Source organism: Streptopelia decaocto (assembly GCF_964273445.1).
Source record: "Streptopelia decaocto genome assembly, chromosome: 6".
Lineage (NCBI taxonomy): Eukaryota > Metazoa > Chordata > Aves > Columbiformes > Columbidae > Streptopelia > Streptopelia decaocto.
Genome location: NC_138660.1, coordinates 25,138,471 through 25,149,240, shown reverse-complemented (window position 1 = coordinate 25,149,240; position 10,770 = coordinate 25,138,471). Strand labels below are relative to the sequence as shown.

At 51.3% G+C, this 10,770-nt stretch overlaps 2 protein-coding genes across 9 annotated transcripts in view; one reads left to right on the top strand and one right to left on the bottom strand.

Annotated features, from left to right (window-relative positions):
- Nucleotides 1–245: 245 nt before the first annotated feature.
- On the top strand, nucleotides 246–2,460 carry TMEM41A (transmembrane protein 41A). Of its 4 annotated transcripts, XM_082056317.1 has the most exons (5): nucleotides 246–391; nucleotides 461–614; nucleotides 738–899; nucleotides 1,612–1,750; nucleotides 2,044–2,460. In XM_082056317.1, the coding sequence occupies exons 1-5, from the start codon at nucleotides 294–296 to the stop codon at nucleotides 2,262–2,264; spliced, it is 774 nt and encodes a 257-aa protein (XP_081912443.1). In that variant the 5' UTR covers nucleotides 246–293; the 3' UTR covers nucleotides 2,265–2,460. The 4 variants fall into 4 exon arrangements, with proteins under 4 accessions (XP_081912443.1, XP_081912444.1, XP_081912441.1 ...); XM_082056316.1 differs by having other exon boundaries at nucleotides 251–614; XM_082056318.1 differs by lacking the exon at nucleotides 1,612–1,750 and having other exon boundaries at nucleotides 246–614.
- Nucleotides 2,461–5,858: 3,398 nt separating this feature from the next.
- The window catches only part of MAP3K13 (mitogen-activated protein kinase kinase kinase 13), a 65,610-nt gene continuing 60,698 nt past the window's right edge, over nucleotides 5,859–10,770 (bottom strand). For 3 of the 5 annotated variants that reach the window (XM_082056308.1, XM_082056311.1, XM_082056309.1), the window contains 3 exons: nucleotides 7,679–7,976; nucleotides 6,944–7,041; nucleotides 5,859–6,857 (listed from right to left, as the gene is read on the bottom strand). In XM_082056308.1, coding sequence (XP_081912434.1) covers nucleotides 6,821–6,857; nucleotides 6,944–7,041; nucleotides 7,679–7,976 — 433 coding nt within the window. In that variant the 3' untranslated portion in view covers nucleotides 5,859–6,820. Of the gene's footprint in view, nucleotides 7,042–7,678; nucleotides 7,977–10,770 lie in introns of those variants that run through there. The other 2 variants (XM_082056310.1, XM_082056312.1) reach the window with 2 other exon arrangements.

Sequence of the window (10,770 nt, the reverse complement as noted above, 5' to 3'; positions counted from 1 at the left end):
GACTCACCTCAAAGTTCCTTCGCGGAGACCGAGCGGCGGGACCCTCTTGTGGAGGCTGAGATTTATAAACGGGGCTGTGGAAGGGCCAAAATAAGAACTGCGGGCTGTGGAAGTGACAAAATAGCAATGGCGGTGTGTGTCTGTGGGGCGGGTTTGTGCTGAGGGAGCGGCTGTTCCCGCCCTCCCGGCGCGGCCCCGTGCGCGCCTGCGCGCCGCCCGGGGGCGGGGCCGGGGCCGGGGGCGGGGCCGGCGGGGCAGCCGCTGCGGGGCGATCGCTGCGGGGCCATCGCGGGATGTGGCGGCGGGCGGCCGGGCTGTTGCTGGTGTTCGCGGCCGCCACGGCCGCCCTGTGGCTGCTGTCGGCGCGGCTGAGCGCGGGGCAGGCGCGCAGGTGGGTGCGGGGCGAGCCGGGTGGGCGCCCCGGGTGTCTCCGCGTGTTTTCATCCCCCCCTCCCCTCAGGCCGCTGCGGTTCCCGTCGGACCTGGAGGAGCTGCGGGAGCTGGCCGAGGCGCTGCGGGACTACGAGCGGCAGCACCGCGGCTCGGCGCTGGCTCTGTTCTGCGCCGCTTATCTCTACAAGCAGAGCTTCGCCATCCCCGGCTCCAGCCTCCTGGTACGGCCGCGCTGCGGGGGCGGGGAGCGGTGCGGACCCCTCCGGGGAGCCCTGTCCCGCGGAGCCAGCCGGGCCGGGGACACCCCGCGTGTCCCCCGGGCTGTGAGCCGCGTGTGCCCGCAGAACGTGCTGGCCGGAGCGCTGTTCGGGCCCTGGACCGGGCTGGCGCTGTGCTCGGTGCTCGCTTCGCTCGGAGCCACCAGCTGCTACCTGCTGTCCGGCGCCTTCGGGAAACGGCTCCTCGTCCACTATTTTCCGGAGAAAGTGGCTCTGCTGCAGGGCAAGGTGAGGCTGCTTCGTGGGGTGAATTAGTACAAAAAATGAATAGGCGCAGGGGATGCGTCAGGTCAGATATGGACCTTCTCTGACACAGCCTGTTTGCAAACGGGGGGTGTGAAAAATCCCAGACTCCAATGAAAATCCCAAGTAAAATAATGGGTTTATTGGGAAGTCCCCATGCTCCGGAATTGCCATTACATACCTGTGCTGCGTTGTACAGCTGGAGGTGGTTCTGCTGTTGACTTCCTGATCTTTCAAGTTAGAACGCATTTGTCCCGCTTGCATGGATGGGGCTGGCTCAGCATTAGGCTCCCGTATATAAAGTGGCCACTTTTTATCGGTTGTGGACTGATCACAGAATCGCTTTGGTTGGAAAAGCCCCTGCAGATTGAGTCCAACCGTTCCCCCAGCCCTGGCACTGCCCCATGTCCTGAGAACCTCATGTCCGTCTGTCCAGCCCTCCAGGGATGGTGACTCCAGCACTGCCCTGGGCAGCCTGTTCCAATGCCCCACAGCCCTTTGGGGAAGAAATTGTTCCTCACATCCAACCTCAACCTTCCCTGGCACAACTTGAGACTGTTTCCTCTGGTCCTGTCACTTGCTACTCGGGATGTTATGTTGCGGCACATTAGAAGACAAATTCACTTTAGTGTCATGGACATTCGAATGTTACCACTGTCTGAAAAGCAGAAATAACTTGGAATGTTTCTCTTGGCAGGTAGAGGAGAACAGGAGCTGTTTGTTTTTCTTCTTGTTGTTCCTGAGACTGTTCCCCATGACACCAAACTGGTTTCTGAATCTCTCAGCTCCCATTTTAAACATCCCCGTGTCCCAGTTCTTCTTTTCCGTGCTCATTGGTAAGGCCTGGGGAGACTGTTTGAGGGGCAGTGTGACATTGTCTCTGCTCCTCACCGATCTGGGGTGGGGAAGGCAGAGCTGTGACTGCCCCATTTCACTGTTTGCCTTCATGCTGCTCTTAGAGCATTTTGCAGATATGTGTGCGTTGCCAATACAGTAAAGTTTTGAATGAAACCCTATTCTTTCTGTTAAGAACACAAACCCCTGTGTCTGGCCTTAAGCGAGGACAGAGCTGAGTTAATTTCACAGGGCGGGGATGCTAACAGGCTTATATCTGCTCTGCTTCTTTCAGGTCTTACACCATATAATTTCATCTGCGTGCAGACAGGAGCCATTCTCTCACAGATCACCTCTTTGGATGCCATTTTCTCCTGGAACACGCTGCTCAAACTGCTTGCGATGGCTGTGGCAGCTTTGATACCAGGGGCCCTCATCAAGAAATACAGCAAGAAGCACCTGAAGCTGGATGGAGAAGAGCAGACTCAGTTTCTCAATGGCAAAAAGAGCTTGTGATGGCTCAGGTGCCCCAGGTCTGTGTTCCTGTGGGTTTATTCTGCATGCTCTGTGCCACTGTGGACCAAGGACAATTGCAGTTTTTAATTGTTCTTCTCGTCTAAGAGGAGGTGTAAGATTTGTATTTTTAATGAATGTTTAACTGTGCCTGTATCTGCACGGAAAGCGCTATACAGGGGCTTTGTGCACACTTCGATTCATTTGCCTGCGTCCTTTCAATCAGCCTGTGTCTCCCCTGCACCTGAGGGCATCGCCAGCCCCCTGCAAATGTATTGGCAATGGAACAAAAATCAGGATTATTAGCATTCTGTGAAGAAGGTAAATGTGGACCCCTTAGTCCCTCCCAGCTCTTGAACACAGGCCAAGCACCGCGCTCCCTGCCAGCCCAAGTCCCAGGCTTCCCTTAGGCTGCCACGCTTCCCACCAAGCCCAGCTTTATAAGCGCAGCTTTGCGTCTCGCGGCCGGTTTTCTGCCCAGCCTCAACCCTTGGCACATGGACTCCACAGCACATTGCTGAGCTGCAACAGCAAACACCTTGGGTGTTTCTCACCACCGCTCATGTAGCAGCATTTCGCAGCTCTAGGCAGGCCCTATTCCCTCCTTCCCCTGCCCATTTTAGTGTTTTTGGGCTACTCCCCACAAAGACTAAAGGGGGGAAAAAAAAGGAATGGATGTGCCTGGCTGGCAGTGATTTGTCCTTGAGGAGCACCTTTAAACCTACGCATTTGCTCATGTCTAACTAGAAGGTTTCCAATAAGCAGGTAGGCTCTGTCCCAGTTGCTGGAGAACAGTAGCCCCCAGGAATGACACTATCTTCCTGGGGTTTTGGTGTTTGCACCTCCTTGTTCTGCTCTCCGTGAGTTTGGCCTCCACTCAGAGGATAAAATAAACCTGTGGTGTGGAAGGGAGTAGATGGGAGACCCCAGAGTGCTTGAGAAGCCAACAGAGCGAACGCTTCATCCATTTTAGCACCTTCCTTGGAGCAGAGTGGGACAGCAAAGTTCCCAGGATGAGAAGCCGTGGTTGCTGATTCCATCCCCCAGCTCACATTGCAAAAACCACTCATTTGACAGGAGCAAAGGCCAAGGGCTCAGGGACACCTGGGTGCTCGGAGCCTCTGCCCTGCTCCTTGGAGCTCCCAGGAGCTCCAGTTCAGCGACAGGTAACAACAAGCTGCTCGCTAACATCGTGTTTGTTATTAAAAGGCTTTGTGACATTATCCCAAAGTACAAGAGGAACCATTCCCAGATCACCAGACCAGCCTGAGAAGCGTTGAAGTACACTGGCTTTTTATTCCATGCATTGTTTGCTTTGATAGTCATTCTTGTTTCCATCACTGTACACTGTTCAATACAAAAAAAATCAAGTTTGTATCAGGAGTCCACAGAGCAGGGAGGAGAGAGATGAACACTACTGGACAGGGCCCAAGATGAAATGGTTACTTAACACGACGGTGGGGAAGGCAACATTCAGCTCTGGGAGAAAATCTAGTGTTCAGGAGCTGTCAGCAGCCGCAAGAACTGCACCGGGGTACTCGGGACGCTGCAAAGGGAACCGCGGTTTACTGCTGTCCTGCGAACGTGGTGTTACTGCGGGGAGGAATTTACACCTCTCAGCCCCGCGAACCACGGCAGAGGTGCCGGGGCAGCAACGTGGAGATCACGTCTGCAGTTCTGGGGAGGTTTCACTAAGGAAAATGCCCATCTAACCCCCCACGGAACTGGCCGCAACCATCCCAGGAAGGAGACGTGTGCAGGGAGAGGCTGGATTACATCTCCACGGGTACGGGGGATGCGTTTAGACAAGGGGGGCAGCCCCAGAGGGATGCTGCAGAGCAGGCAGCGGTTCGGAGGAGCAACACAGTGCAGTGACCTGGGCATGTAAAGAAACTAGACAGCAGGGAACTGGGAGAGTTCGGGTCTGCTTTTCCAGAATGGGCCAGCATGTCCCTGGGCAAGGACGGGGAGGAATCAGCTCATGGGTCCCAAAATCCCTCACATCAAAGCTTCTAAGCTTCTCTACAAGCCCAGAGGAGCTTCACCACATGGTGGAGGAGCTCTAAGCAGAAACCACAGCTACCAAAACCCCTCTGGGATCTTTTTGTTAGGGACTGAATCATGGCAGATTGAAATCCCTGCATGAAGACTGACAGGCCTGAGCATCCTCTGCTGTGGGGGACGTTTGACGGTAGTTCTCAGCCTCTATTTATGCAATAGTTTGGTTTTCCTCTTTGTGTGTGCTAGGTGCACACAGCTCACTGCTAAATGCCTCCAGCCTCTTGAGGAACCATCTGCACCACCTCTTCCACCCCAAAACCCCATCGCACCACAACAGCAAAGCCACCTCCGACCCTGTCACCTGGCCAAGAGACAGAGAATATCTGGAAGGAGAAATGAGAGAGGGGAAGAGCGAGGGAACAAGAAACAAGCCAGGAAAGAGCTCCACTCCCATCTACCTTGGCCCAAAGCTGAGCATTGCTGCTCCCTCCCCAGGAGCCTGTTTGGTCCTGCATGGGTGACCCACCACCCAGATCCACTGCTGGCCACCCCGATCTCATACCCGCTGCCTGGAACACCCACTCTCCTCTCCACTTGTCCTTTTGGATGCTCTTGCCTGGGGATCTTGTAATGCTTATTCACTTTGTGACCAATTCCAAAGCCACTGACTCCCTGATCACCATTCCCCACCAGCTTGGGGGCTGCCAGGTCTACCAGCAACATAGCAACATGGACCACGAGGAACATCCCAGGGGCTGAGAGCATCCACCCCTCTGGGACCAGCCCTGACAGGTTCTCTGCCCCGGTGCAACTTGGAAATCACGAGAGGCAGCAACTCCCGACAGTGGCTAGGCCCAGCTCTGCTCCCACCCCGCAGCGAGCAGGGAGATGGGAATGTCACACAAACAGATTACAGCTGTGCTAGCGGTGAAGCCAACCTTCTGATCTACAGAAATGATAATAAATAATAAAACAACATCATAACTTAAGATCTGTGTGTAGTCCAGCTACAAAAATTTAAAAATATGGGATAATTTAACTCATTACAATACTGCTCTCTGTATAAGACATCTTCCTTCATTTTGCCATGAGGCTATAAATTACCACAGTTAAATTCAAAGCAATATTTTAACATAAAATGTAAACAAAAGAAGCAACAGAAGTACCTGTCCATGGTCCATTCCTGCCGTTCATCTTCCACACCGGGAAGGGACAGGGAAAGCTCTCGCAGGGGGACGCAACTAAGGGGTGGGGCTGGGGGAAACGTGCTCTATCGTTTTGTTCTCTTTAAATATTGATTTAGAAGAGTAGTGTTTGAAGGGAAGGCACTATGAGTTCTATCAGAAAACAACTTTTTCTCATCTGCCAATGCCTCGGCCTGTCACGTACCAGTCCTGTCCTCGCTTTCACCTGCAGAGTTTCGGCTCGAAGGAGGAGCAGCGGGTTTGGGGTCCACCCGAGACACGGCTGTGCCACAGCCACCCACCTGCTTTGCACAAAGCCTGACGCGAAGGGCAGGCAGCTGCTAACGCCTTCGAGAACGCACAGGGAATAAGGAGACGGAGTGGGGCTGATTCTCTTATCCAGGCCAGTGATTCCCAGTCTTCCCCCTCACCACACAGCTCTCTGCTGGTTTTCGGTGCTGTGGTAGGTGAGAGACTGCTGCTCCACATCCAGTACGGGCATCTCCAGGTTCCTCCCCAGAAGAGCGCTCGGGCTCTGCAGAACGTGCAAGTTCTTGCTTTTCCAATGCTGACTTGATTGATTTCTTTGACTGACTGAAGCAGGAGGTAAGAGGAGGAAGTAACCTGGGAAATGGCACACTGTGTCTGGAAGAGGTTTCCCTGCTCAACTGGAGATCGAGTGAAGCAAGGATGATGTTAACAAGTGCTCTTATACCAATTCTTGAGAGGACGAGGTTAGAATAAATTTGCAGGATCTCACAACAAAATGCTGATTCAAAAAAAAAAGAAACTAAAAATCCTTAAAATAAAACCCACTATTACATTCCTGGGGATGTATCGACTCAGAAGACCCTGGATGTTAGCACCTCGGTACCAGTTCTCTCCAGGAACATGTCCACCTTCTGATTAAAAATGACCCAGCTGGCTCTACTGAATAAGCTTTGTTCACAGGTTACCCTGTAGTAAGGTCTTTTTATGCTTCCTCGTTTGCTAAGACTGAGTGGTTTAGTGTTCTTGATCTGTTCTCCAATCTTCAGGGCCATGAGGCCTGGTCCCCTGCGAAAGCAGCAAGAGAATCCCCCGCATTCGTACGCAAAGCTGTCCAGGCAGGACTCCCAGGATGTTTCTCTGTTATGTGCTTGCTTTCTGAACTTTTTTTTTGTTTTGTTTTTTTTTTTTTTTTGCAACAAGTCTGTGTGTCTATAAATACAATCCACTCTTTACAGTAAAAAGTGTTAAAATGTCAAAAAAATAAATATCCATGTTACAGTAACTAGATTATTCAATAAAATACATCCCTGCCATTCTTGATTGAAATGCTCAAAGAGAATTAATTTCATTTGGACATTTTCCAGAGATTCGGGTTATTGCAAATCACTCCTGGGGTGGGGAGGAGAAGCATCTTCTCTTCCTGTAGTGTGATGAAGGGGAATGAAGTGGAACCTCAGGGAAATCAAAATGCCAGTATCAGGGAGCTGTGGGGGAGATCTGTATTACCAAGTAGCAGAGCTGCAGGGCTTATTGGTCCTGACCGTGGCATCAGAACACTCCCCTTCAGAAGAGTCACAGTCTGATTCTCCAAACTGTGCTGGGTTCTGCAAAGCAAAAGGAAAAGGGGAGATGTGAGCAACGTTCTGTGCGGCAGATCGACTGCGCCACCCTAATCTGGAACCGCGGGCAGGCAAAGGTCACCACCAGCAAAAAGTTGGCAGCACGCAGGAGACAGCAACAGCATGCAATCGCCCTGCCAAAGGTCACTTGTGTCCCTTCAGCAAGTAGACAGCAGAAAAACGCCTGGTCAGGGCACTAGCAAACACTGATGGAGTCACGAGAAGATGGTGCAGCACACTTTGCCCTACCCCTCCCAAGCAATTGAAAGACAGCAAAAGGCATAAAATCACTCTAGCTTCGCCAGCAAGGCTGCCGACAGATTTTTCATATCCATCCTGTTTCATTATCTACTTTATGTGCTTTTTTTTTACCCCATTTAATGGACTGCAAATCTGATGACCTCTCAATATCACACTCATCTTGACCAGCAAATTATGGTCAGCTTGTTTTGTGCTGCTTTCCCCCATCTACTCATCTGGCCAGGTATGAGAAAGACGGGTGTTTAAGCAGCTGCTTTGCCGTAGTACATCTACCACAGCGTTCCCCAGGCACTCATCCAACTTTCTGGCCCTTGGATTCCTTTCCATAACATAAGAGGGGATCACCAAACTTGTGACTCACCTCGCAGCTGTGTTCATCCGCACAAAGCTTGCCCAGAGACATCTGAGTCTTGACTCTCCGCACAGCGCACTCTTTGTCTGAAAGCCCGTCAGACTGGGTGGAGATTTCAATGGGGATCTCTGGAGTCTGGGACAGCATGTCCTCCAGCTTCTCAGCCAGCTCATCTTCCAGCTTGGCCGCCAGCTCATCTGGGCTGTTCGAATGGTCGCTCGTGTTCCCCTCCTCTCCGTCGGACACGGAGAAGTTCTCCGAGCTGAAGGTTGAGTAGGACTGGCAGCTACTGATGCAGCGGTGAGGTCTGCAAACCAGGAGAGAAGGTCAGTTTGTACCACAGTGCCTATGTCTGCAGAGGAAAAGCAATTTCTGCGGTGCTGTGTTCGGCCACTCTGCTACAACCGGTCATAATCAAAACCCTCACAACATCAGTAGCGTAGTGAATGCGGAGTCCTCACACAGGTTCCTCCAGCAAACCTCTTCCTTTTTGCACCATACTTTTAGCTGGCATGTGCTCAGGCACAGCGCACGCAATCCTGCCTGGCCGCTTCTCCACGCTGGAATAAGGGCTCCATCCTTCAAAGATGCCTCTGAGCAAAACAGGTCCCATCCCTTTTTAACATCAACCCTCCAAGAGCCTCTTCCCACCCTAAGAACACGTCTCCAGCTGAGTCAGAACAGCTCTGCAAGGCTGGCAGAGAGAGCTCTGCCAAGTGTGGGGCTGCCTTTCACATCTCGGAGCTGCAGAAATCTACCACCTTTCCAATTATTTAGTTCAAGATATGCATCTTTAGATTCACAGAATCACAGAATCGACTGGGTTGGAAAAGACCTCAGAGATCATCGAGTCCAACCCTTGGTCCAACTCTAGTCCGTTTATTAGATCATGGCACTAAGTGCCATGTCCAATCTCAGTTTAAAAACCTCCAGGGACGGCGAGTCCACCACCTCCCTGGGCAGGCCATTCCAATGCCTGACCGCTCCCTCTGTAAAGAATTTCTTTCTAATATCCAGCCTAAATTTCCCCTGGCAGAGTTTAAGCCCATGCCCCCTTGTCCTATTGCTAACTGCCTGGGAGAAGAGACCAATCCCCACCTGGCTATAACTTCCCTTCAGGTAGTTATAGAGAGTGATGAGGTCACCTCTAAGCCTCCTCTTCTCTAGACTAAACAACCCCAGCTCCCTCAGCCTCTCCCCATAGGGCTTATGCTCAAGTCCCTTCACCAGTCTTGTTGCTCTTCTCTGGACTCGCTCCAGCACTTCAATGTCTTTCCTGAACTGAGGGGCCCAGAACTGAACACAATACTCCAGGTGTGGCCTCACCAATGCAGAGTACAGGGGAAGGATCACTTCCCTTGTCCTGCTGACCACGCTATTTTTGATACAGGACAGGATACCATTGGCCTTCTTGGCCACCCGGGCACACTGATGGCTCATGTTGAGCTTCCTGTCAATTAGTACCCCCAGGTCCCTTTCTGCCTGGCTGCTCTCCAGCCACTCTGTGCCCAGCCTGTAGCGCTGCAGGGGGTTGTTGTGACCAAAGTGCAGCACCCGGCACTTGGCCTTATTGAACTTCATCCCATTGGAATCAGCCCATTTTTCCAGTCTGTCCAGATCCCTCTGCAGAGCCCTCCTGCCTTCCAGCAGGTCGACACTCCCTCCCAACTTGGTGTCATCAGCAAATTTGCTGATGATGGTCTCAATCCCTTCATCTAAATCGTCAATAAAGATGTTAAATAGGACTGGACCCAACACCGACCGCCGGGGAACACCACTGTTTTATCTGTTCCTATTTGGTCTTGTCTTCTCCATGTTCATGGAGCGTATTTTTCTTCAACAGTCCTTTTCCCAAAGAAAGGTTGGGTTCAAACTAATCCAGCTGGGAATATCTGCACCACCTGGCAGTGATCCCAGTGCGCTCAAAACATAAGCTCACAGTTACCTGAATGTGGAAATCGCCTCATGCCAGGATTCAACAGTAATGGTACAAAATACTGAACATGCCAGGAGACCCACAACAGGTCATCACATTGAATTCAGAAAAGGCAATTTGTCTTCCAAGTTAGTAAATCACAGCAGCAGCAATAATAACCCAAGAACCATGTAAGTCAGAAAACTCATCTAGCCCAGCGTTCTGCCTCCAGCCCGAAGCAGGAAGAAATCATCTGGGAAAAGCAGGAGAACAGGGCGTGCAGACAGCACCTGTCTCCTCCTGCAGATCTTCTGGTTTACAGCGTTCAGATCACGCTCCTGAGCTGCAGATCAAACCAGGCAATGGTGCTCAACAGCCACTGATGGATCTAGAAATTTAACACTTGCAGCTTGTTTATGTTTTGATTTCCACAGCATCGCTTGACAATGAGCTCCACATCTCAAAGCATTCTGGATGGCAACGGCACTTCCTTTTGTTCATTTTACCGCCCCTGTTTGCTTCACTAGGTGTCCCTGACACGAATGTGAGGAATCATTCCTCGTCTGTTTTCTCCACATAACTCACAATTTCACGCACCTCCAGTATTGCTTCTCCTCCTGCCAGAAAAGATTTCTCATGGATTTAATCTCTTCTCCTAAAGAAATCACGTCTAACCATTCTTGTCACACTTCTCAGTGCCTTTTCAAATTCTGCCATGGTCTTTGAGCCAGGGCAATGAAGGTGCCATTGAGGATTCAAGCCGCAGGTGTGCTGTGGATGTATCCAACGGCACAGCAGCTTTTATTTTCTTTTCTGCTCCTCTCCTAACAACCCTTCAGCTCTTTGCCCGCTGGATCACTTCTGCACTTCAAGCAGCTGCTTTCATCAAGCTATGGTACCAATTCCATGATCTCTGTGCCGAGCACAGGACTGTAACGCTCGCTATGACATATGTTTAGGGAGGAACACTCCTTCAAGTCTCTGATTTTACAGGCAACACCACCAAATTTGATCTGCTGTGTTGTCACCTAATTCTACTCTTTAATTCTCTTGAATTGTTAATTCTCTTTAATCTTGCTATTTAATTCTACTTGAATTCCACCACGAGGATACTGGGGTCAGCCCCAGTGCAGCAACAGATAATAAACAACATCTGAAAGACTTCACAAAGGGTCCCACATCCAGT